The sequence below is a fragment of the Vulpes vulpes genome, chromosome 13 (assembly GCF_048418805.1).
Source record: "Vulpes vulpes isolate BD-2025 chromosome 13, VulVul3, whole genome shotgun sequence".
NCBI lineage: Eukaryota > Metazoa > Chordata > Mammalia > Carnivora > Canidae > Vulpes > Vulpes vulpes.
Window position 1 is genome coordinate 2,105,521 of NC_132792.1, and position 26,497 is coordinate 2,132,017.

Consider the following 26,497-nt stretch of genomic DNA (forward strand, 5'->3'; position numbering starts at 1 on the left):
TGCCTATTTCTTTTTTTTTTTTTTTTTTGTCTTCTGCCTATTTCTTGATTGGGTTTTTTGTTTTTTGGATATTGAGTTTGAAAAATTCTTTTTTTAAAATGTATTTATTTGAGAGAGAGAGCATGAGCTGCGGGGAGGAGCAGATGGAGAGGGAGAAGCAGATTCCCCACTGAGCAGGGAGCCCGATGTGGGACTTGATCCCAGGACCCCGGGATCACACCCTGAGCTGAAGGCAGATGCTCAACCACTGAGCCACCCAGGCGTGCCCCTGATAAGTTCTTTATAGATTTTGGATATCAGCCCTTTATCTGATAAGATGTTTGCAAATATCTTCTCCCATTCTGAAGGTTACCTTTTAGTTTTGTTGATTGTTTTCTTTGCTGTGCAGAAGCTTTTTATCCTGACAAAGTCCCAGTAGTTCATTTTTGCTTTGGTTTCCCTTGCCTCTGGCAACATGTCTAGCAAGAAGTTGTTGTGGCCGAGGTCGAAGAGGTTGCTGCCTGTGTTCTCCTCTAGGATTTTGATGGATTCCTGCCTTACATTTAGGTCTTTCATCCATTTTGAATTTATTTTTGAAGTATTGTAATCCTTTATAAACTATTTTTACTTAGAATGTGTGGGAGGTCACTGCTGTTTGGAACAGCCACAGCCCCCTGCCTGTTTGCTTGGTCTTCATGGACAACACTAGGGCCAGCTGAAAGAGGGGGTGAGTGCTGTGGGGTGTGGATGTGAGCATGTTGTGGTAGCCCTGAGTTTCCCCAAGCATGACACTTTGCCTTAGTTGACTCATTTCCATGGGTACCTACCAGGGGAGCAAACTGGAAAATAATGAGTTCCAGGAGGATTTTATAATAACAATAAAAAAGGGGTGTCTGGTTTTTCTGAAATAGGATGAGCTTTTGGTTCTTGATCAGGTATATTTCATTGTAAAATTGATGAGTTGTATTGATTCCCGGCAGACTTTGGCTACTGTGGAAGTTTTGAAAGGAGGAATGTGGTTCTTGCAGGTATTTTCTACTTGAAGAAGCCCTGTGCAAACATAAAAATGGGTAAAAACACCCTTGGATCTCATGGTGCTGGGTAGGACTCCTGCAGAATTCCTTTCATTTGTGGGCAGGGACAGGGATCGACCTGTCTTTTAGTTTACGAAAGTGCTTTACGATAGTTATCTCGCATGGTGAATGGCAGTGCACGTTTCATTTAATAACTGTCTGTGAATTTGTGTATTGGACGTGTTGGTATCACAGGCCAGCGGTGAGGTAGAAATAAGAGAAGGAGCAGTTCTGGCGTCCGAGACTTGGGTTTCCTTTGTTTCCTTGCCATGTGACCCTGGACTAATATGTAGCCTCCTGTAGCCTATTTGTGAATCTGTGAGATGGGGATGATAATGTTCACTCCTTCCTGGATTTGTTTTAAGTGTATATAGTATCTGAATACACGTAAAGTGCTTACCACACTGCTCGGCACATAGCATGTGTTCAGTATGTGTGTCTGCCCCGTTGATACTGAGATCAGTTACTCCTGTTCACAGAGCAGGAACCTCAGGCTGGAGAAGCCTTATGTAGTGTGTGCACAGTCGGATCACAGTTTCAGAGGTGAAAGGGCCTCTGGAAAGCATGCTTGTTGATGCTTTCCTTCATGCTGTGTTCCCTAGCAGAGGTCGGGTGCTGTGTTAGCTGGGTGCTAGCCCTAGGACGCTCAGAGGTTGAACAGGCTTGGCTGTGCCGAATGTACTGCTTGAGCTTAAAGTCTAGGGGGGAAGCAGGGACTAAATAGACATACATAAAATGAATTATTACAAGCCGTGATCAGTTCTGCAGAAGAAGACACGCTTGATCACAGAGCTGGGGAATGTTCTCGTCAGGCTGCTCTAGTGGCATTAAACTAGGCAAGGACAAGAAGGCAGAAAATCTCTGTTATCAGGTAGACTGAAACTCATTGATTTTACTTACAACTAATGAAGCAGCCAGCTTGTTGCAGTCACTTAACTTAATCTGCAGGTGTAGACAGATGTTGACCATGTCCTCATAGAAAGTTGGCCAAGTAGTTCATTGTAGCCAGTTGCAGAGAAGAGCACGTTGCGGATGGGAGTTTGCTGCGTGCCCAGGATTATGTTGTAAACACCACCACTGGGTATTTAAACCTAGCTGGTTGTGACTCTCCAGTCCATGGTCTGTGAACTGCATCACAGAGCTTTTCTCAAACAATCCAAGTGACTGAAATTAATTTTTTTTATGTTTATTTATTTATTCATGAGAAACACAGAGAGAGAGAGTCCGAGACACAGACAGAGGGAGAAGCAGGCTCCATGCAGGGAGCCCGAGGTGGGACTGGATCCCGGGTCTCCAGGATCACGCCCTGGGCTGAAGGTGGCACTAAACTGCTGAGCCACTCACACTACCCTAATTTTTTAATTAGTAGGAAATGGTAGGTGACAACAAGAGAAAGTGGTCATAAGAAATTGAAGACCTTGTCCCGGTGGAACAAGCCGCACACCTTAGCAGGTAGGAGAACACACTGTCGGACGAGTCATGTGTGCTCATCCTGGAGCCTCTGCCTGTTGCAGACCTGGTCGCCAGGGACTGTTCTGGGCCATTTAAGAACATTTTGGCTCATGATTTTCTTGACTAGAATCGATGACCTCTTTGTCTCTGGTTAATTTTCTCGTCAGAGCCATTTAAATTTTGTGCAGGCCACTCCATTCACATGGGAAAAGAGCCTCTTTAAACTTCTTGCTGTGGTTCCTTAATGAAGCTGTTGCTAAGGAAACCCGGCAAAAGCTGGTAGATATGCACATGATAATTGTAACCTCAGAACTTGATGTCAGATTAAGCTCAGAATCAGAGACATGGGGAGATTCAGGAAAGGCTTTTGACGCGAGGGGGGGCAGTGTAAAGATACAGCTGAGGTAAGACAGCAACGTGGCAGCAGGGCAGCGGGCTTGCAGGATGGCGGGCGGGGAGTTCAGAGTTCTCTCGGAGAAAGAAACAGGTGCATGGGGAGGGAGGAGAGCCGAGTTCCTTCCTGAGAAGGAAGAGGAGAGAGGGAACATATGTCTGCTTGAACGAGATACGGGTGTGGCCTTGTATTTAGGAGAGGGGTTTTGTGGGGAGCAGGAAGGAAATCGGGTGGTGAGGAGTCGTTGCTGCAGGGACACGAGCAGATGGGCCTTGGGTGGGGAGCTGCCCACGAAGCCGTGGGGTCTGGCCAGTCCTCTTGTGGGAGCCCCGTGCATTGAGGGGTGGGGAGGGCTAACAGCACGGGCTAACAGACCTCCAAGACAGAGCAGATGCCTCCTGCTCTAGTGGGACCCTGGATCACGACCAGAGCTGAAGGCCCAACTGCCCCATCATTCTTTTAGTTTTTCTAATGCTGTACATTGTAAACCATAAAGCAAGGCTGGGCTTCTTGAGGGCAGGACTGTGTATCATGTATCTGTGTATTCCTAAGATCTTATTCATAGTAAATGCCAGATCTCTGTTAAATGAATCTATTCACAACAGTGTCTGTCCTCCCATTTTCTTTTCTTTTTCTTTTCTTTTTTTTTTTTTTAAAGATTTTTATTTATTTATTCATGAAAGACACACAGAGAGAGGCAGAGACACAGGCAGAGGGAGAAGCAGGCTCCATGCAGGGAGCTCAATGTGGGACTCAGTCCTGGGACTCCAGGATCACGCCCCAGGCCGAAGGCAGGCGCTAAACCGCTGAGCCACCCAACGATCCCCTGTCCTCCCATTTTATAAACAAGAAACCCTGATTCAGGTTATGCTACCTGAACACATACGTGAATGCGAGAAATTGGAGGGGGCACTATGGATGATACTGGGAGCTTATTCAGGAAGGATTCATCTTTATTTCTTTACCACCCCCACCCCTTGGGTATATTCAGTCAGATGCTTTAGGTCAGATGCGTAGCATAGCTAGGGCTGTCAGTTTCAAATTAAATTTCTAGTATGAGTGCTGTACTTGAAGCCTAATTCATATGAATCTTTGAAGAGGGTCATGTTTAAGGAGCCTGACTCATTAGCACGTGTGTTTATTAAATAGCTACAACTGTAAGTGATGGAGCAGCCCTCGTGAGAAGCAGGGAACTGTCGCCCATGGTCGTGTTGGTTGGCTGCAGTTGTAACCACAGTCAGCTCTTGGCATTGTCTAGCATGCTCATCACGACCTGCTACAGGGAGCTTTCTAAATACTTCGCCAGTCATCTGTTGAAACAGAGCCACAAGCACTGATGAAGTCTTAATGAATGGAACTTATAAGGATCAAGATTTACGTTCATTCTATGAAAACATATTTCTTTTTTTTTTTAAAGATTTTATTTATTTATGAGAGAGAGAGAGAGAGGCAGAGACCTCAGCAGAGGGAGAAGCAAGCTTCCTGTGGGGAGCCTGATGCGGGATTTGATCCTGGGACTCCAGGATCATGCCCTGAGCCAAAGGCAGACGCTCAACCACAGAGCCACCCAGGTGTCCCTGAAAGCATATTCTGAGAGTTGGTGTTGGATCCACATTGAAGAGGGTAGTAGTGGAATCCACTGTTGGAGATTTACATGGTGTCATATGCCTGCATGGGAGCCCAGGGTTCTACAAAATTCAAATTCTAGGGGCACCTGAGTGGTTCCTCAGGCAGTTGAGCATCTGCCTTTGGCTCAGGTCATGATTTCCAGATCTTGGGATCAAGCCCCATGTCAGGCTCCCTGCTCAGCAGGGAGTCTGCTTCTCTTCCTCCCTATGACACTACTTTGTGCTCTCTGTCAAATAAATAAAATCTTTAAAAAAAAAAACCAACCCGAATGGATAAAGAAGATGTGGTTTATGCATACAATGGAGTATTACTCAGCCATTAGAAATGACAAATACCCACCATGTGCTTCAACGTGGATGGAACTGGAGGGTATTATGCTGAGTGAAGTAAGTCAATCGGAGAATGACAAACATTATATGGTCTCATTAATTTGGGGAATATAAATAATAGTGAAAGGGAATAGAGGGGAAGGGAGAAGAAATGGGTAGGAAATATCAGAAAGGGAGACAGAACGTGGAAGACTCCTAACTCTGGGATACGAACTAGGGGTGGTGGAAGGGGAGGAGGGTGGGGGGTGAGGGTGACTGGGTGGCAGGCACTGAGGGGGGCACTTGATGGGATGAGCACTGGGTGTTATTCTGTATGTTGGCAAATTGAACACCAATAAAAAATAAATTTATTATTATTAAAAAAAAAACAACCCAAAACAGAATTCAAGTTCTAGCCCAAGGGAATCGCAAGTGGGAATCCTTATGGTGGGAGGGAGCATGGCTGCTTCGAGGCTGAGACATCCAGGGCTGGGCAAGCAGGCATGCCCGAGGAGGTGGCAGGAAACAGACTGTGCAGGCTTTGTAGGCTGTGTGCAGTTTCCCTTAGGCTTTATCCTAAGAGCAGTGTACAGCCACCGAGGTTCTTAAGGGCGTACAGTGCTGTAAAGGGTCACTCTTCTGCATGTGGAGTGCTTGGAAACCTGTGAAAGGCTGGGCAGGAGGTGATGGGATGATGTGGAGGAGGTGGCTTTGAGCTTTGACCGTCAAGTGGGCCTTCATCCTAGCTCTGCCACTTAGTGGCTAAATGACCTGCACGGCTTACTTAAAGGGACAGAATTTCTCTAATCAGTTGAACTGCTAATGCCCCGACTTCTGAGGATTATCGTGAAGTTTCAGTGAGATAACACGCCTGCAGAGAACAGCATGGCATCCAGCTCAGAGTAAATGTGTGTGGGCAGCTGTTGGGGTGTGCACACCCAATGGGACTTGGTCACTGATTACAGACAGGCTGTGAGCAAGTGGAAGGTGCAAGCATGATGCTCCATGCCTGGAGTGTGCAAGTGGCTGTAGGTGGCCTGGAGCCCTGAAGGACTGCAGCTGTGGGAGGAAGGCCATGGGTCAGCTGTGTGCAGGTGGAGGTTGATGTGCCTTAGGAGCATCTCAGTGAAGTGTCGTGGGTCAGCTGGATTGTACAGCTGTGGCGCTCACCGAGGAGGTCTGTCCCTGAGCTGAACATTGTCATAAAATCCTTGATATCCGAGGACCTCACAATATTGATCACTGAAAGTGATGACATCCTTTAAAATACAGGTGAACGGTATTAACATTTCTGTTGTTGAAACTCATCCTTCTTCTTCTTTTTTTTTTTTTTTTTAAAGATTTTATTTATTTATTTAGAGAGAGAGTGAGTGTGTGCACAAGCAGGGGGAGGTACAGAGGGAGAGAGAGTCTCAAGGAGACTTTGTGCTGAACGTGGAGCCTGACACAGGGCTCGATCCCACGACCCTGAGATCATGACCTGAGCTGAAACCAAGAGTCAGGCATTTAACCGAATGAGCCACCCAGGTGCCTCCATATTTCTTTATCACTTATTTCACTAACTAGATACTTCCTGAGCACTCACTTTGTACAGTTCTCACCTGGAGTCAGGTTCAACAGTTAAGAGCCAGCAAATCTGCCTTTTTTCCAGGAAGGAAGTCCGTGGAGTTGGTAGCCTCTATAATTTGCCTAATTTGGAATTCCAGTTTTTGATTTAATTGATTCTATTTTATGTTGGCCATTTTCCTGAGAAGAGAGACATCTTATCTCACTGTCATGTTCAGATTAGGTGTTTCAAGAATTGTGGATTTCATCCAGTCTATATATCTTATTAACCTTGTAGATTATTTTCTCATTTTTTGGGTTTGCCCCTTTCTTAATTTTGTATGCCTATGTAAGTCTCTATCCTATTTGGGCTCTTAATTATTTTATTTTTCTCTAAAAATTTTTAAAATTTGACTGTAGTGGACACAATGTTACATTAGTTTCAGGTGTAAAGCATAGTGATTTGACAAGTTTATACATTATGCTCTGCTCACCACAAGCGTAGCTGCCGTTTATCCCCATACATCACATCACAGTATCATTGACTGCATTCCCTCTGCTGTGCCTTTTATTCTCATGACTTACTCATACGTTACGTGGGAACCTCTACCTCCCACTGCCTTTCACCCATTTTTCCCATCACCCCACTCTCTTCCCCTCTGGCAGCCATCAGCATGTTCTCTGTATTCATAGGTCTGATTCTACTTATTTTGGTTTTTCATTTGTTTTTTCAGATTTCACATGTGAGTGAAATTATATGGTATTTGTCTTTTTCAGTTTGACTTGCATAATAGGTCCATCCATGTTGTCGTAATGACACAATCCTTCTTTATGGCTTTGTAATATTCCATTGTGTGTGCATGTATGTATGTATCCTTCTATCCATTATCTGTATCCTATCCTTATCCATTGTCTATCAGTGGAAGCTTGGCCTACTTCCATATCTTGGCTGTTGTAGATGATGCCGCAATAGACACAGAATTGTATATGTCTTTCAAATTAGTGTTTTTGTTTTCTTTGGGTAAATACCCAGTAGTAGAATTATTGGATCATATGGTATTTCTATTTTTAATTTTTTGAGGAATCTCCGTACTCTTCCACGGTGGCTGCACCAGTTTACATCCCCACCAACAGTGGATGAAGGTTCCTTTTCTCCACATCCTGGCCAGTACCTGTTATTTTATGTCTTTTTGACTGTAGCCATTCTGACATGTGTGAGGTGATATCTTATTGTTGTTTTGATTTGCATTTCCCTGATGAGTAGTGATGTTGAGCATCTTTTCATGTGTCTACTGGGGGCCTTAATTATTATAATTATTATTTTTTAAGATTTTATTTATTTATTTGAGAGAGAGAGAGAGCATAAGTAGGGGGAATAGAGAGGGAGAGACAGATGGAGAAGCAGACTCCCCCACCGAGCAGGGAGCCCAATGTAGGGCTTAATCCCAGGACCCCAGGATTATGACCTGAGCTCAAGGCAGGCACTTGATTGAGCCATCTAGGTGCTCCCGTAATTATTTTTTTAATTAAAAAATGTCTGTTAGGGGATCCCTGGGTGGCGCAGCGGTTTGGCGCCTGCCTTTGGCCCGGGGCGCAATCCTGGAGACCCGGGATCGAATCCCACATCGGGCTCCCGGTGCATGGAGCCTGCTTCTCCCTCCGCCTGTGTCTCTGCCTCTCTCTCTCTCTCTCTGTGACTATCATAAATAAATAAAAATTAAAAAAAAAATGTCTGTTAGAACATGAAAGATTCCTAACTCTGGGAAATGAACTAGGGGTGGTGGAAGGGGAGGTGGGCGGGGGGTGGAGGTGACTGGGTGACGGGCACTGAGGTGGACACTTGACGAGATGAGCACTGGGTGTTATTCTATATGTTGGCAAATTGAACACCAATAAAAAATAAATTTAAATAAAAAAATGTCTGTTAGTAGAAAAAAAAGTCAAATAATACATAAATCCAGAAGATAACTATTGTATTTTCTGTTTTGGCAATATCACAGTCTACCAACTCTCAAAAACGGTCTTTGCATGTTTTCCTTAAAAATGCTGATTAAAAGGTAAAACCTTTTACCTCAGTTTTTCAGAATATATAGCAAGAAAGTAAGGGGAAATCCTAGGGGCCAAAACTACTAGAAAGCACAAATCCTGGAAGGTGAGTGAGCCTCAGACACAGCAAATACTGTCTGGCTCTGGGAACACAGTTTCAACACCCCATATAGGAGGGATAGGAGGTAAGCCTTTGGCCTGCCCCAATTGGGAATTGGATAGCAGACCCATGTGTAAGGACAAGACTCCCCCAAGCCATGTTCAATGAAAGGGTGAATTGGAATAAAAAATTCCCACTCCTCAAAGCAAGAAAATAAGGAAACTAAATCTTTTTGGAAGGAAAAAAGCAACCCAAACTGAGGATTTAATTTAAAGTTATCCTCACATGAGAATGACCACAAACTCTTGGCAGAAATACATAAATCCTCCTGGAATGAGAAATTGTGTTTTGAATGAATCAATGAACAGTCAATACAAAAAGGTCTTCAGAGGGTTCTGAATCAAGATGTTGGATCCTCAACATTACCAACATCACCTTTCTCCCAAAGTCTCATTTAAATATCTAAAGAGGGGGCATCAGAGTGGCTCAAATGGTTAACTATCTGCTCAGGTCATGATCTCCAGGTACTGGGATTGAGCCCCACATTGGCCTCCCTGCTCAGTGGGAAGTCTCCTTCTCCTTTCCCACCTACCCCCTGCTTGTGCTCTCTCTCTCAAATGAATAAATAAAATCTTAAAAAAAATATATCCAAAAAGATTTTTTAAAGGAAAGAGTCATGTTCATAATTATATACATTGATAATACAGTATATTAGGAATTCAGAGGTGAACATGGAATACTCTCCTCTTTTATGGAGCTTTTATTCTATTTGAGGAGACAAATCTGTGTTTTGTGAGCTTGGTGGAAGGAGGTGTTTATTACAGTCAGGCAGGAGAGGATACGAAGAAAATGATGATGGGTGGGTGATAGTTTGGTTGTGTATGATATTTTAATTGGCTTTTAGTTTAAGGCTCCATGAGTTTTCATTGGAGGGAATAGATTTTGTGGAGATTACACTTAAAAAAACTCAGGACTTTTTAGAATTAAAAAAACGAGGGATGCCTGGGTGGCTCAGCGGTTGAGCATCTAGATGCCTTCAGCTCAGGGCGTGATCCCGGAGTTCCAGAATTGAGTCCTACATTGGGTTCCCCACAGGGAGTCTGCTTCTCCCTCTGCCTGTTTCTCTGCCTTCTTTCTGTGTCTATCATGAATAAATAAATAAAAATCTAAAAAAAAAAAAGAATTAAAAAAATGCTAAGAAAGATGTACTCATAAAGTTTGTGCAGCCATCAAAGTACACCTAAGCTTGCTTGGTCACTAAACCTAAAGATTGTAAAAGTAGGCAGGATTTCTTGAGGCCTGAGAAATTGGTTTCTAAGATCATCCAAGAATGAATCCGAGGGAACCAGGGTGAGCAGAAGTCAGGCTTTGACTTTGCCACTTTCAGGTAGTATACTTACTGAGGGTGTTGATTGTTCATAAAGTTTCATCTCTCTTTAATGTTTGTCAAGGTTTTGAGCACATGGTCTGTACACCTGCTCTAGGAGCCTTTTAGGTATGTGCCTAAGAGTGTGGGCCCAGCTATCCCTATGCCATCCATCCCTCCACTCGTCTTCAAATGGTGCTGGGAGCTCAGCAGAGTGATTGCTTATTGACTTGTCTGTCTCCTTATGACCTTGTCAGCCATCGAGGGCCAGATCTTATGTAACTTTGTTTTGTTTCGATCCTTTCCCTTTGAATGATAAAAGCTAAAGAAAGATCCAGTTACTTTAACAGATGCTTTTTAAAGACAGGTCCTTGGTACAAACCTTGTAATCCTGCTTTGGGATGTAGGGAAGAGAGTTACATTCTTTCCTTTCTAAACTGTTTTGACATACATATATGGAAATTTGTGTAATTTTGAATATATATTTTCTCTCTGTATAATTATGGCTAGAAATAAATGTGGGTAGAAACAGAATGTGTTTTCCACACTTGAGAATGTACGATCTCCGCAGTTTTCTGCCTTGCTATTTCACAGTCATTGCTGGTGTGCCATCACCAGGCCAGCTCACAGGAATTGCCACAGCCTTGTTCTTTAGGTCACTGGAGGTGCCCATGTTTGAGAAGACTAAAGGCTGTTGAAGCATTTTTGGGAGCATATCTGGCTGGCTAAGTTTGAATTAATACCAGTGACCTCAAAGGCATTAATTAACAATGGTATTTCCCATTTCTTGAACACCCATCGGGAGCTTTAAGCTATGCTGGCTGTTCACATAGCTGTGTCGAGCTATGCTGGATCACGCCCTGAGCTGATTGTCATTTAGTCTTTCTGACAATCATGATTAGATTTTATTATCCCCATTAATAAGGAAAGTGCCAAAGCTAGTAATGTGCAGATTTGAGAATGGCATTTGGGTCTTTCTGATTCCTGTGTCTGTACTGTCCTTCTTGATAGCCAGGAGACTCTTCATAGCTCTGAGTTTATTGATAATATTAGTGCTTTCTTTGTAGTGGTGTGAATAAAATAGGTATAAACTTACTTTCCAGTTAGAAAAGGAATGGTGAATTCACATTTGAATTCCTCAGAGTCCATCTTTAGAGTAAACCTACTTGCCTTGAGTAGTCTTTGAGTTACTTTCCATTGGAGCTTCATGTAGATATCTGGGCCCTGGTGGGCTCAGCCTTCATGGCTGTGCAGTCTACTGAAAAATTAGAACAAAGATGTGCTGATTAATACTCCCTAAAAGAGCAGTAGATTGGAAATGAGTTTGGGAATTTGATTTCATTTCAAATTTTTGTGAGGATTGACCTAAAATTTTGCCTGGGACTCTTGTATAGTCTCCAGATTCTTAGGCTGTGGATGTCTATGGTGAGCTGACGTGACTTTGTCCTGAGGCTCCCAGGGTCCAAGGCCGATGAGGAGCTTTTCAGTTAAGTGTTTTCCTGGGGCTCTGAAGCAGTTGTGCCCAAGATTTTTCCATTAAGAATCTTTTCTGGGGCTTGGAGTGATTGCACTTCCACTTATAATGTAGTGTTTATCACTTGGTTTCTCATTATGTTGAAATGGTACAAGAAGAATGAAAGAGTATATTACTGATAAGGATATTCCAGTCTTTCATCTTTAATAATGTCCATGAAAGAATCAGTGGGGACTCTGATGGATTGGAGGCCACAGCTTGTGATCTTTATTTTAGATGGTGGCCTCATTGAGGGTACTAGCTATGATGACTAATATTTTTACCTTCCCGAATATCTTTTTTCCATATTTTATTTTATTTATTTATTTATTTTTTTCCTTTTTCCATATTTTAAACCAAAAGGGATAGCTCAAGTTCTGGGAGTTTCCAGACATGTGATAAAAGCATTAAGTATTCCTGTCTCTCCTGTGTAGACCTCCGTAGTCCTTGTTCATGGCTGCATCTCACTACACTGGAATCTCTCTGCAGCTGGTACCGTATGAAGAGAGCAAAGACTGGGTCCTTTTCAAACTTGCATATGCATGGATCCTAGACCTAAGCATAAAGCTTCTAGAAAAAAACATAGGAGATATGTTTGGGGTTTTGGGGTAAACAGAAGTCTCTTAGGCAAGGGCATAGAAGGTGTTAACCATAAATGAAAAATAAATTGAGCTACTTTACAATTGATAAATTGGTAAATTGAACTCATTCACAATTCTGCCTATTACAAGACTCCTTTTGGAAAATAAATGGGCAGCAGACTGGGAAAAGATGACATTCAGAATATATTAAGAACTCCTATGACATAGACAAATGACTAACTTAAGAAATGATCAGAAAATTTTAACAAATGCTTTATAATGGAAGATATACTAATCATATGAAAAAACGTTTGACATCATTAGTTATCAAGTAAATGCAAATTAAAGCCACCAGAATGGCTAAAATAGAAATGACTGATAATACCAAATGTTGGTGAGCACATGGAACAACAGTAATTCTCATACATTACTGGTGTGAGTGTAAAGTGATGCTTCCACTTTAGAGTATAGAGAGAATGTACTTCATAATTAAGGCCATATGTGACACATCTCCAGCCAACATCATAATGGTGAAAAGCTGAAAGCTTTTCCTCTAAGATCAGGAACAAGACAAAGATGTCCATTGTTGCTACTTTATTCAACATAATACTAGAAGTTCTAGCTGCAGCAATCAGACAAGAAAAAGAAATAAAATGCATCCACATTTGTAAGGAAGAGTAAAATTGTCTCTATTTGCAGATGATTTGATACTAAATAGAGAAAACCCTAGAGATGCCACCAAAAAACTATTAGAATAAATAACTGAATTCAGTAACATTGTGGGCTATAGAGTCAATATATAGAAATCTGTTGTATATCTATTCACTAATAAAGAAATAACAGAAAGAAAGATGAAATAACCCCATTTACAATTGCATCAGAAGAATAGAATACTTAGAAATAAACTTAACCAAGGAGGTGAAAGACCTGTACTCTGAAAACTATTAACACACTGATGAATGAAATTGAAGGTGACACAAATAAATGGAGATATTCCATGCCCATGGATTGGAAGAATTAATACTGTTAAAATGTCTATACTACCCAGAGCGATGTACAACACTTGCTTGGATCTGTCTCCCCAGGCAAGAGAAGCAAAACAAACTATTGTGATTATACCAAAATAAAAGGTTTTGCAGAGCAAAAGAAACCATGAAGAAAACAAAAAGGCTACCCAGTGAATGGGAGGAGATATTTATAAATGATATAGCCAGTAATGGATTAATGTGCAAAACGTAAAGAATTCATAAAGCTCAAAACAACTTAATTGAAAAATGGGTGGAGGACCTAAATAGACGTTTTTCCAAAGAGGTACAGATGGCCAAGAGACACATGGAAAAGTGTTCAACATCACTGCTCATCAAGGAAATACAAAATAAAAACATGATGAGATACCACCTCATACCTGTCAGAATGGCTGTTGTCAAAAACACAAAAACAAAAGGTTGGCAAGGATGTGGAGAAAAAGGAAGCCTCATGCACTGTTGGTGGGAATGGAAACTGGTGCAGCCACTATGGGAAACATCATGGAGATTCCTCAAAAAGTTAAAAATAGAGCAACCACACCATGCAGTAATTCTACTTGTGGATATTTAAACGAAGAAAGTGAAAACACTAATTTGAAAAGATATATGCACCCCTATGTTTATTGCAGCATTATTTATGAAGCCAACTACTGCTTGGAAGTAGCCCAAGTATCTGTCCATAGACACACACACACTGGTATATTACTCAGCCATAAAAAGAATGAGATCTTGCCATTTGCAATGATGTAGATGGACCTAGAGGGTATAATCCTGAGTGAAATAAGTCAGAGACAAATATCACATGATCTCGCTCATTTGTGGAATAGAAGAAGCAAAGCAAACGAGTAAACAATAATAATGAGAGAAATAGACTCAAATTCAGAGAATAAACTAGTGGTCGTCAGAGGGGGGATGGGTGAAATATGTGAGGGGGATGAAGAGGTATGGACTTCCAGTTATAAAATAAATAAGTTACAGGAATAAACAACACAGCATAGGGAATATAGTCAGTAGTGTAGTAACTATGTGGTGAGAGATGGTAACTACACTTATGGTGAGCATTTGATAATGTTTGTAATTGTTAACCCACTGTGTTGTATGCACTGAAAATGCACTAATATATGTCAACTAACTTCAATTAAAAATAAAAAAATTAATACAAAAAATGATGCTTCCACTTTAGAAAATGTGTGGTCGTCCTACGGGCTGGGTGGGGTGCGGAAAAGGAACGTGAACACAAACAACCCAGGAGAAAGAGGAAATAACGTGGTGGAATCAGAAAGGCTGTGAGGATTTAGGGACAGTAGAGGCCACTCACACCAGAGATCAGCGTCTGGGAGGGGCGGCGAGCAGGGTGCTGTAGTGGGAAGACATGGGCACCTGTCTGCTCCTTGGCTTATCCTGCCTGGCATGTCCTTGCCTGGCCGACTCCTGCTTAGTTCTTGTCTCATTTCTGTTTCATCGTGCTCAGAGCCACACTTCGGTCACTTCCTCATCATTGTCTTCCCTGAGGGCACCCATCAGGGTTGTTGCATTTGGCTGGTGCACAGGGAGGCAGTGGGATCTAGAGCCAAGGGGCAGACTGGGGTGCCAGGGAGGCTCTGGGCTTGTGGGTATGATACTGAAGGGTTTCCCAGCATATCCCAGCTGGATGGCAGGCTCTGGACTGTGCTCTGGTCATACCAGCCCACAAAGGAGAAAGGACAGGATGACCTCGAAGAGGTGGGCCTCAAAGCCTTTGGGCCTTCACGTCACACTGCTTCCATGCTTTTCTGGGGAGTGTCATCACCGTGCACTGTCCAGGCCCGGCCTTTCCCCAATGTTTCATCATGTCTTTGTTTTGTGAAAAAGCTTTTTTATGTGTTTCCTTTCTCAAAAACTTTACTTCCTGTCTGTGCTTCAGCTTTCAGAGGAAGAAAAAATTCAGCGGTACAGCATCCTCTCTGAGCTCTACGAGCTGATTGGCTTCCATCGAAAGTCTGCGTTCTTCAAGCGTGTGGCCGCTATGCAGTGTGTGGCCCCGAGCATCGCGGAGCCTGGGTGGAGAGCCTGCTACAAGCTCCTCCTGGAGACGCTTCCCGGCTACAGTCTGTCACTGGATCCCAAAGACTTCAGCAAAGGTACCGAAAGTCTCATTGTTGGAACTAAAAATGTCGCTTGGACCCTGTTCCCTGTGGGTTGTTTGAGCACTTGCTCTCCTGGTTAGGCACTATGGTTGGCAGGAGGGTTCAAAGATGACTAAGCCCCATCCTGCCCTTGGGTACTTACGATAATACAATTATAATGAAAAGTAGTGCTGCTTTGCTTGGGAGCTGGCATTCTTTTGGCCAGTCCCTTTCCTGCCCCTGGTAGTGGTAATTGGCATTAAGGGTGGAAATAACTGCGGATACCTGGGTTGCTCAGAGGTTGAGTGCCTGCCTTGGGCTCAGGGCGTGATCCCATTTTGGGGATTGAGTCCCATGTCGGGCTCCCTATGGGGAGCCTGGTTCTTCCTCTGCCCGTGTCTCTGCTTCTCTCTCTGTGTGTCTCTCTTGAATAAATAAATAAAATCTTAAAAAAAAAGGGCAGAAATAACTGGACAAGCCATAGACTTTGTGGGATTTACATTCAAAAGGCTCAGTGTTGTTGGTGGCAGAGACGTCAGAGCTGTGAAGGTGGGGATGAGCTCACTTAGGCCACCTTCCAGAGAGGTTTCATGGGGGGAGGTTAGTGTTTAGGAGGAAGGTATAGTTTTTAGAGCATTTACACGGTTGCTCTGTAGAGAGAGGATAAAGGGTAAAGGTTTCTAGCTGTGCTGGGAATGGAATCCCTTCACTGTGCTTCAGGGAGGCTGGAGGCAAGGTCCCACTTACTCTCAGGTACCTTTTTTTGGTGTCCTGTGAATGTAACTCCACACTGCCTCTGGAGGGAAAGCAGACTGCCTGGGCTTTGTGCAGGTCACCCCAGGAGTTGTCTGATGTGTCTTGAGAGTTCAGAGTCGGAGGCCTCCTTCCGGGATGTTCTTCCCTGCTGCTCACTGTGTAGCTGCCAGCCGTCCTTAAGGTCTTGGCTGGATGTCACTTATGCAGAGGTCCCCTGTGGCCCCTCAGCCTACGTAGAGTCTTTTTATTTCTCTTTTTTTTTTTAAGGTTTATTTGTGAGAGAGAGAAGACAGCAGATGTGTGAGCAGGGGTGGGATGGGGGTAGAGAGGCAGAGGGAGGGGGAGAAAGAATCCCAAGCAGGCCCCACAGCCAGCACGGAACCCATCATGGGGCTCAATCTCACAACCCTGAGATTGTGACCTGAGCCAAAACCACAAGTTGGACGCTGAACTGACAGAGCCACCCAGGCACCCCTTATTTTTCCTTTTTCATCGAATCCTGTTGTTCTTCTGTATGGCATCCCATAATCTGCAAGCGCATTTAAAAATCAGCTCAGGTTGGGGCACCTGGATGGCTCAGTCAGTTAAGCATCTGACTTTCGATCCTGGCTCAGGTCACAGTCTCAGATTCATGAGATCAAGCCCCACATTGGGCTTTGTGCTGGATGTGGAGCCTGCTTAAAAAAAAAATCAGTTGGGATGATGATTTAACACCTGCCTCCCACACTATCCTGTGTGCCTGTTAGAGCAGAGCCTCTGACCATCACCGTGGCCCCTGTGTGGCGCATGGCCAATGTCCCAGGAGATACGTGTCCCATAGGACCAAAGCCTAATGAGCAGCTACAGCCTCATGTGTGGGCTGCCAGTTGTTGAAAAGGATTTCTTGGTCTTAATTTTTAAATCAGATGAACAAAATGTTTTTTTAAATTTAAATTCAGCTAATTACCATATACTGTATTATTAGTTTCAGAGGTAGCGTTCAGTGATTCATCAGTTGCATACAACTTTCAATGCTCATTACATCAAGTGCCCTCCCATCACCCAGTTATCCATCCTCCCACCCCCTTCCAGCAACCCTCAGTTTGTTTCCTAGAGTTCAGAGTCTCTTATGGTTTGTCTCCCTCTCTGATTTTGTCTTCTAAAATGTTTCTTTTGAAAAATAAAGCAAATAAGCACATCTCCAAGTTATTTGGTACTTTTTACTTAGCCTTCTTTTTTGGGAGGGGACATTTGCCATCTTTTTGGGGAAGAGGTTGAGAGAAAGTATGGAAGTGAGATCAAATAAAGTAAAAATGATAAAGGTATGGAAGTGAACTCAGAAAAAGTAGAAATGATAAATGTTGGCTGGCTATGTTTTTAACAGGAAATAAAAATCACTTTAAACTCCATCTGCACTGTTGCTCTGGACCACTTCAAATATTTTTCAGAATTTAATAGAAATGTACTCAAACCCTGGACCTGTGAATAAAGCAAATTATCTGTATTCTCAGGATCTGAAATATATTTCTATTTCTCAAAATGAACATTTTTGCTAGCTGGTTACAGAAGGTCAGGGCAGGCAAACAAATGTGAACTGTGTGTATTTGCCAGCTTAATGGGCTGGTTGTTATCACTTTAATCTTATTTGTGTTGCTGTATATGAAGATCTAGGAATATGCTGTGTATGGAGATCAGCCTTTTCCTGAGTGAGGGATTCAGTCTTCCCCAGGAGCACTTATGAGAGGCTGGGATGGCAGGTGGATTTGCTTTAAGGTACTAGTTGTAATAAACTCTCAAATCAGTTACATTTTGAATGCAAGAGTGTGGAAAATTTATCACTTGGTCATATGTTGCAAATCTGGCTTATGAATAAAAAGAGTCAGATTTTATTGGAGGAACATAGAAATTGTGACTTGTATGCTATTTAGCATTAAGGAAATTTTTACTCAGTCTTACAATTGCCTGTGGTCAGAACTGTGTCATCATGTATTAGAAAAAAACAACATGGTGTTATCTGCCCAATTTTTAAGTGAGAAAACCTTCTTGATACTGTAGTGTTATTAGTTAAATTGGATTATTTAAAATTTATGACTTGGTTAGTCATGAAGTTGATTTTAGCTTCTTAATCCTTTTAAAAATCTCTTACTTCACTTTGGCATTTGGTCTTAGCTTCTTTTGATAATGAGGAAATATTGCAGAGACTTGGCTTTCTGTCCTTTCCTGTCATATGGTAAGTACTGCTATTTTATGTTCCTAAAGGTTTTTGTAAGATAGATAGGTTCTAGGATATCAGGTAGTTTTTTGGTGTGTGTGTGTGTGTGTGTGTGTGTGTGTGTGTGTAGGTTTGGTCACCTCCAAGAATTCCAATTTAAAAAGTTATGAAGTAATTTAAATAAATATAAATTAAAGATAATAGTACAATGAGCCCATCACCCACAGTAAGTGATTATCAAGACTTTGTCACATGTGCCTTATTTTTATCTTTTCTTTCTTTTTTTTTAAAAATATTTTATTTATTTATTTATGAGCGACACACAGAGAGAGGCAGAGACAGAGGGAGAAGCGGGTTCCTCAAAGGGAGCCCGATGCTGGACTTGATACCCGGACCTAGGATCACGCTCTGGGCCAAAGGCAGACACTCAACCACTGAGCCACCCACGCGTCCCTTTATCTCTTTTTCTTAAGTTTATTCTTTGTTGAAGGATCTTAGGGCAAATCTCAGAAATCATGTCATTTTACCTTACATACTTAAGTTTGATGTCTGAAAAATAGGAGCATCATGTTTTACCAGGCTTTCCTGGCTGTGAAGGAAATTGAGGATTGGTGGAAGGAACAAATACACGAGCTTGCAGGGGCCTCACTGTACCTGCTGGGTAATGCCTGTGGGTCAGAATTTGTGCACGATGTAGCAGAAGTACATGAAAGAGCTGGCCAGCTGTGTAGTGCAGGGCAGTGGGAGAGCAGCTTAGTAGGCCTGGGGCAGGAGGAGCCCCGTGGTTGGAGTCTTCATCTTTTTCTGTACAGCCCATGGGGTCCTGGACACACAACACTGTACTGTAACCTGTTTGTGTTTGAATCCCGTTATGGGGTCTCCTTCATGAAGGTTTTCAAGGTAGAGAATATTTAAAAGTAGTCCTTGTTGCCAGGAAGGAGATGGAATAAATAACTCTAAGATTCTGAGGTCTTTAAAAAAGAAAAGATCTTATTTGTTAGAGAGAAAGACAGTACAAGCAGGGGAAGGGGCAGAGGGAGAGGGAGAAGCCGGCTCCCCACTGAGCAGGGAGCCCGACTGAGGGCTCAATCCCAGGATCTGAGGATCGTGACCTGAGCTGAAGGCAGACGCTTAACCGACTGAGCCACCCAGGCGCCCTAGGTTCTATGGTCTTAAAGGGTATTTTTCAATGACTGTGCGGTCAACAACCCCCACCCTTAAATTTCAACCATGCTAATTTGTTTTGGAGGGAGCAGCCGCAACAGTCCATTGGTAACCTTTTTCCTAATTTAACTATCCGCTGTTACAAGCTTTTCTTACACGTTAAATTAAAAAAGCACATGAAGGCCCATCAAATACCAATTATTTTTTGAAAAAATAATTGTGTATCTGTAACTCAAATACATGCCCCTGGAAACAATTTTTTGTTATAATCTTATTATAATGATCTCAAAGTGGTTATTTATTTTTTTTTTTTTAAAGTGGTTATTTTTAAATTGTGTCTTTGCAGAAGAAAAAACATGTTCCATAAAACATGTCTTTTTACCGTATGAAGAAAACACAGCACAAGTTCTTTCTGGGCTAAGTTAAACACAGGACGTGTTTTCCCTTGCCCTTTGGGTTTGGTAGTTGAAGCATTTGTCTTTAAATCACAAGTTTTACAGATACCATTAAACGTCTTTCCGAGGAAGGCTCGAGTCTGTGTGACGCGCCCTCCTGGCGCCCTCTGAGGACGCTTTGTGACTTCCCCCACAGGCACGCACCGCGGCTGGGCTGCCGTCCAGATGCGTTTGCTTCACGAATTGGTCTACGCCTCCCGAAGAATGGGGAATCCTGCTCTTTCTGTCAGGCACTTGTCCTTCCTGTTGCAGACCATGCTGGACTTCCTGTCGGATCAAGGTGAGTGGACTCAGTGAACGAGAGCCCCCTTCGTGCCAGCCCGCACGGACCCGCGCTTGGGTTTACGTGGTGGCGCTTCCCCGTCCGCTGCTTAGAAGGCACCGAGCTCCGCTGTGTCCTCAGCTCCCCGCGCTGCCCCTGCTGTCCTCCCTGGGCGCCCTCTCGCCGCTCCGTGGCTCCCTCTGCCTCTCGGTCTCCGGCATGGGCTCCCCTTCCCGTAGCCTACGCCGTATAGAACAGAAACGTCCAAGCATTACATTCATACCTGGAGCTGCACAATTCATAGGAATGTCCCTCGGCGAAGTTTCACCGAGTGACCGCTCCTGTGAGTGGCAGCCAGATGGGAAGTCTGACCAGAACCCCGAGGACCCTGCTGTGCCCCCCTAGTTATAGTCTCTGCAGCAGCAACTTGGGTCTTACTTTTGCAGCCAGAGACGCAGCTTGCTCTGTGCGCCCGCGGCCTCGTGCGGTATCTCTGCCCGCGCCGCAGGCTTCCTTCTCCTGGCCTCTCCTGTCCGTCATGTGCTTTTACTCTTACTTACTCTCCCGTCCAGCCTCTGCTTTTTGGGTTTCAATCATGCCCTGTTTGTTTCCAGCCCACATTCTACCCTGGGCCCAGCTATGTTGATCCTGCTGCTTGCAGGCTTGCAGGACATTTGCATGTCCCACGGGCACTTGAAAGTGAGCACATCCGCGGTGCAGCTCTGTTGCTTCCCCAGCACACCTCCCTTTCTGCCTGGGCCGCGCAGCCAGGCGTGCATGTTGCCCACTGGCTTCTTTGGGACACACTCTCTGCCCTGGAGATGAGTGCGGGGGGTATTTATTAGGAAGTGCTCCGGGGATCAATACCAGTTGAAGGGAGGAGAAGGAGGCCAGATGGGGCAGAGGAAGGCTGGGCCTCAGAATGGTGTTAGCAGAGGCCCCGCCCCCGCAGAGCTGGCCTGCATGGTCACCACGCCAGGCTCAGTGACCGGCAGTGCAGTGCCTGGTGAGGCAGTTTCTGGAGAGGCCTCAGCTGCCCCAGGCAGAGATACCTTGCTGTGTGGTGAGGGGCTAGGCCTCCTACTCCCACACCCAGGTGCTGGACGCACATCGTTCCCAGGAAGGGGGCATGGGCTTGGACCAGGTGGCTCTTTCCAGCTGGGAACAATCCCAGGAGAGGGCAGCACTCGCGTCGCCTGGAGGGTCTGTCCTTCATGCCCGAAGTGTCCCAGCGGGACCTGCTGCAGCTCAGCCACTGTGCTCCTTCAGTCCGCACCCTGGCATCGGTCGGTGTGCCTCCTCTGTCCTCCCAGCTTTGAAATCAGCGTGTATTGCCGTCCCTGTGCCTGTGGCTGGTCCCTTTTCCCTGTGGCAGTCTCCTGGGCTGCAGGATCTACTGTGGGTATGAGGCTTCAGTACATGAGTTCCAGTAGCGCGTTTATGCCAGAACTCACACACAGACTCCGTAACGGTCAGTTTCAAAGCAGAAGGACTGAGTTGGTGTGCGATGGCCCTTACAGAAGCAGGGAAATGGTCGGTCTGACTCCTGTGCTTTTCTAAAACAGGAGAGGAAGGGGTTCCGTCATAGCTATTATGTAAACTACGTATGTAATCCATTGTGTTCTAGGCAGAGGCTGTTGAGGACCCTGGCTCCTCACGAAGTTCGAGGGATTGGGTGAGATTCCTCTTGTGTAATCTCCTCCTCCACACCCTGTGTGTCCTTGAACTTCATCCAGGCAGGCTGCGTGGACTTCTCATCGCACATACCGTGAAAGCCTGTTGTGTGCTGTTCTCTTCTCATGAGAGGTGTCTGTCCCCATGCCACCTGCTGGGACTCGGGGTCGTCTGTTTCCCCCAGGTGACTCCCACAGTGACTCCTCCCGCAGCCTCTTGTTGCTAATGACCTTGAAGCATTTACCACTTGCGGTGCTTGTTTGTGTCCCTCGGGCTTGTTTGTATCCCTTGGGGGTGCTGGTGCATCACTGCTCACAGAGAGGCACCTGCGGACGGTGGGACCACTTCTCCTCTGTGCCTAGTGGGTTTTCGTTGAGCAGCAAGACCAGCATGACAGCTGGCTAGATGAACGGTTGGCACCTTGGGATCCTCTGAAATGTGAGGGGCAGATGAAGGCGGAGTCCCCAGAACAGGCCGACTCTAGTGTCCAGTGGGGATGTGGGCCTGGGTCTGTTGTTTGATGTGTTGAATTTTTGGCTTTTTGATGGGTGACTGCTCTCCTCAGCCACCCGACGGTGTTTGACCCTCCCCACCACCCTGGTTCAGTGACGATGCAGTGCCCGGCACAGTGTCCAGGGTGAGTGGACTCTGCCCACTGGGCTTTTTTTTTTTTTCGAGTTCTGAGTACCTCCTGACCCACGGCACATGACCCTCTCTCCTCTTGTCATGATTGTGCTCTCTCTCTCTTTCCCCAAACGGCTCCCATTTAACTCTGCGCAGTCTCATGTTGCCGTGAGTTGTGAGGACAGGGCCCTGTGTCCTTGCCCCGAGCTGCTCACACCTTCACTTGCTTCATCTCAGGCTTTTTCTCTTAAATCCACATCCCCCGTCCTGTGGCAGGGCCTTTGTACTCTCTCCTTCCCCCATCCCCTGTTCCCTGTCCGCCCATGGCTCCTCTAGGTCTGGATTCCCTATTGCCAGCCTCTGACAAGTCCCAGCACCACCAGGGTCTCCCGCTCCGCTCCCTTCGTTCATGCGCTGCTCATGACTATAGCGGAAGAATCCTCGTGTCCTTCGTTGGTCAATGGCTGTCTTCCTTTCTGGAGCTCTGGAGGAAGGAGCTTGCTGGTTATTGGAGGTCATGTTGTCGGACTGTGGAACAAAGAGCCGTCTCCTTAAAGGCCTGTGTAATGGTATTTGGTTAATTGGAGTCTTCGGAGAAAAGGACAAAAGTCAGGAAGTTTAAAGAGTTCTTCCCAGCCAGCTGCTGGCTGTCACCTCAGATCAGTGGTGGCAGTCTTTCTGGGCCTCCGTTTTCTCATTTGTACAACGAGGATGGCACAGTTGTGAGGTAGTTTGTTTTCATTTTAATGATAGATACTTTATTTTTTAATTTTAAAGTTTTATTTATTTAATTTTTTTTTCTTTTAAAGTTCAGGGCTTGAACTCATGACCCTGCTTGAGACCTGAGCTGAGATCAAGAGTTGGTTCCTTAACCAACCGAGCCACTCAGATGCCCCTAATGATAGATATTTTAATTTACCTGATGACCTTTCCTCTGGAGAGCTCATGGTATCATTTATAGAGTTGATAGTTAACATTCCTAAATACTGCTGCATTGAAATGAAATGTGGACTAGAAGAACAGCCAAGAAAGAAATCACTGATCCTGGGCTTGAGGGAAGGGCTTCTTAGCCTCCTTGTTGTATGTCAGCCTGAGTATTGGCAGATGGAGAGGCCATGGTCTGGGGGCTTCTTGCCCCGTCCTCCCCCACATATACCCTCTCATGTGTGCAGGTAAGAGTGAACTCACGAGTTAAAGAGGATAGTTGTTAACACAAAAGGCATCTGGTTCCTGGGACTCTTGTCGTGTTTTTCTTTTCTTTTTTTTTAAGATTTTATTTATTTATTTATTCATGAGAGAGACACACACAGAGAGAGACAGAGAGAGAGAGGCAGAGACACAGGCAGAGGGAGAAGCAGGCTCCATTCAGGGAGCCCGAGATGGGACTCAATCCCGGGTCTTCAGGATCAGGCCATGGGCTGAAGGCAGGTGCTAAACTGCCGAGCCACCCGGGCTGCCCTTGTCATGTTTTTCAAGATGGAAGTACTAACTTGAGAATTTGTGGACTCTTCTTGGGAAGCGTGGCTGTGTTACTGTTTATGATCATTGACTGGGGGTCCCTGGGCATGCAGGTGCAGCCTCCATGGCAGCACGGCAGTGGACTGGTGAGTTCCGTGGGTAGTGGCTGCAAACCTGGTCCTGGGACCTGGTCCTGTGTGCTGCACAGGAGTCCCTTGAGAGGGAGCAGAACCCCTGATCACTCCTGTTGGTGCCACAGTAAACAGACCCAGGGTGAGGGAGGGGTGCTGCTGAGACTGTGGGACGACCAGTGAATGATCTTGAATTAAGGAGCTTCCGACATGAGACTTGTTTTACCGTGTTATGGTAGCAGAGAATGCTGTGTTCTTATTATAGGGTCGGATGCTTTATTAGTGAAATTTAAACTTCACGTAGTTGCTTGGGCTTTCCCTGCGGAGGTCTAAAGGATTTTTGTGTTTTACTGTGTTCAGAACTTTGCTGGAGGATACAAGGTCAAAAACCTGCCAAAGAGCCAGTGTTTCATCTACTTGGCAGGACTCTCTCGAGTAGAGATAAGGTACCCGACATGCATGACAGTGTGTCTAATGCATAAAAGTGCTTAATGAATGTTCTGAGACATCTGTGTTATTTCCCTCCCAGGGGCCCTGGACTCCAGCTCCTTGGTCAGAGGTTGCAGGTTCTTTCGCCTGAGGTACCTTAAGAAGACCCAAGAGAAATGGAATCTCTTGTCAAGGACATAGCAGAGTGAGCCCAGAGGGCTAGCAGATGTGCAGATGCTCTGATTTGTGTCCTATTTGATGATTAACAGTAACAGTGCTAGCAGGGCTCCTCCTGTCTGATGTGGGTGGCAGGTGGGAAAGGAAAGAGGGATAAGGATGAGGGACCAGCAGAGCCGTGAGGCACCGTCTCCTGGCGAACAGTGGTTGGCCAGGCTGCCACCTCCATGCCATCTGGCGTCCTGCCTCTCCTGCACTTGAGTTGTTGGGAACCAGACCCTTCCTGCCTTGCCATTGAAGGTGTGGATTTAGATCAGCCCCTCAGCTCATGGTCCAGCTGGAGGAGCACAGAATCCCAGGCCTTGTCATCTAGAACATGAACTCAATTTGCTGTTAGAACCTGAGGTCAGAATAGAGGCTTCGTCTCTGAGCCCCAGACCTGGGTCTCCAGCAGCCCCTGGGTGTTTGAGCATCGTAGACCTCAGAGCAGCTGTGGTGCGGCCCGTCCCCCGAACAGCAGGTGTGCTTTTGCCTCCAGGAAACCTAGTATCTTACTAAACTATATTGTTATTATTTTTTTAAGAAAATATATTGAGAAGGAGCTCACGTACTGCACAGTTCACCCGCCGCAGGTACCCTGGCAAATTTGCAGGGCCGAGCAGCCTTCTGCACCCTGTGATGTCCACCGTGCAGGAGCCTTGTACCCCTCAGACACTGTTCCCCAGGCCCCCCCGCCCCATCCCTCAGCAGGTGTGCACGGAGCCTTGTACCCCTCAGACACCGTTCCCCAGGCCCCCCGACCCCATCCCTCAGCAGGTGTGATCTGCTTCTGTCTCCCTAAATCTGCCTGTCCTAGGTGTCTCAGGTGAACAGAGCCCCACAGTGTGTGGCCCTTGGTGTCACCTTTCACATGCAGTGATGTGTCCACGCCCTGCCTTGGAGCTCTGCTTCTGTGCTGCTGGCCCTCAGATCCATGTGTCCAGCCTGCTCTACCCCGAGATCTCACCCTCAGTAGGAGCATCGTCTCCTCTCCCCTGAAGCTCTCTCTCGCCTTCCCCCACCTGCCTTTTCGGGTGCTCCTCCGGGGAGCAGGGCAGTCTGTGCCATAGCCCCCCACTCTCACCCCCACAGCCGGAGTGGGGAGCCGGCACTCATTACCTGCTCATCTTCCTGCGTTCATTCTCTCTCTCCTCAGCTCGTGCCTTAGCTCGTTAGTGAGCAGCCTGGGCGAGCTCTTGGAAGCTGTGTCGGACCACACGCCCTCCTGCGTCCAGCCTCCGTGGCCTCAGTGTGCCTTGAAGAAACCTAGATTCCTCATCGTGGTTTATGACATGGGTCAGCTTGCTGTGGCTTGTGGGTCAGATCTGCTCCCACCTTTTGGGTGGATCTGGCCTTCCTGACAAGAAAGGCTTTTATAGATGAACACTTGTGATCAGTTTGATGATAAGGATGTGATCTTTGAACGCTGATTAGATGAAATGTCATCACCCTCCAAAATGTTTTTTTCTTCTCATTTTTAAATCTGTGTTAACAAAAATTGTACTCAATTATGTATTTTGCATTTCACCAAGAGGAAGTATGTTTTCTCACTTGCTGTATGTAAGTACCTACGTAACATCCATGATCAGCCTCTTGGTTCATAAAACCTAAGATACAACGTCTAGTCCATTATGGGAGGGTTTGTCTTTGCTAACCCGTGGTTTCCAGTGCCCTGGGTGCCCTGATCCCTGCCTGCCCCATGCTCTCTGGTTCACTGTGTCTTGTACACTGCCCTGCTTAGGGGTCCTTCTCTCCTTTGAGCCTGTTTGCTTTCTCAGGCCCTTTCTCTCTTCCGGATGCACTATGCCCCAGCCCTCACATGGGTGCCTCCCTGTGTCACTCCAGTCTGACCTGAAGGCGTGAGAGGCCTTCCTGACCTTCTAGTCCTCGGTCCCCCCAGCCCCACAGACCTGTTTCCCACCACCCTGGCTGCTGGGGATCTGGGCGGGAGGCCTGGCTGAGGGGCTGCGGCTCAGGCTCCTGCAGGCATCCTCCTTCAGGAACTCATGTGTGAGCTACCT

At 45.5% G+C, this 26,497-nt stretch overlaps 1 protein-coding gene across 7 annotated transcripts in view; it reads left to right on the forward strand.

Annotated features, from left to right (window-relative positions):
• TRAPPC9 (trafficking protein particle complex subunit 9) overlaps positions 1 to 26,497 on the forward strand; it is a 541,182-nt gene that overhangs the window by 50,791 nt on the left and 463,894 nt on the right. For all 7 annotated transcript variants that reach the window (XM_072733818.1, XM_072733819.1, XM_025985035.2 and 4 more), the window contains 2 exons: positions 14,915 to 15,131; positions 19,819 to 19,962. In XM_072733818.1, coding sequence (XP_072589919.1) covers positions 14,915 to 15,131; positions 19,819 to 19,962 — 361 coding nt within the window. The remainder of the gene's footprint in view (positions 1 to 14,914; positions 15,132 to 19,818; positions 19,963 to 26,497) is intronic.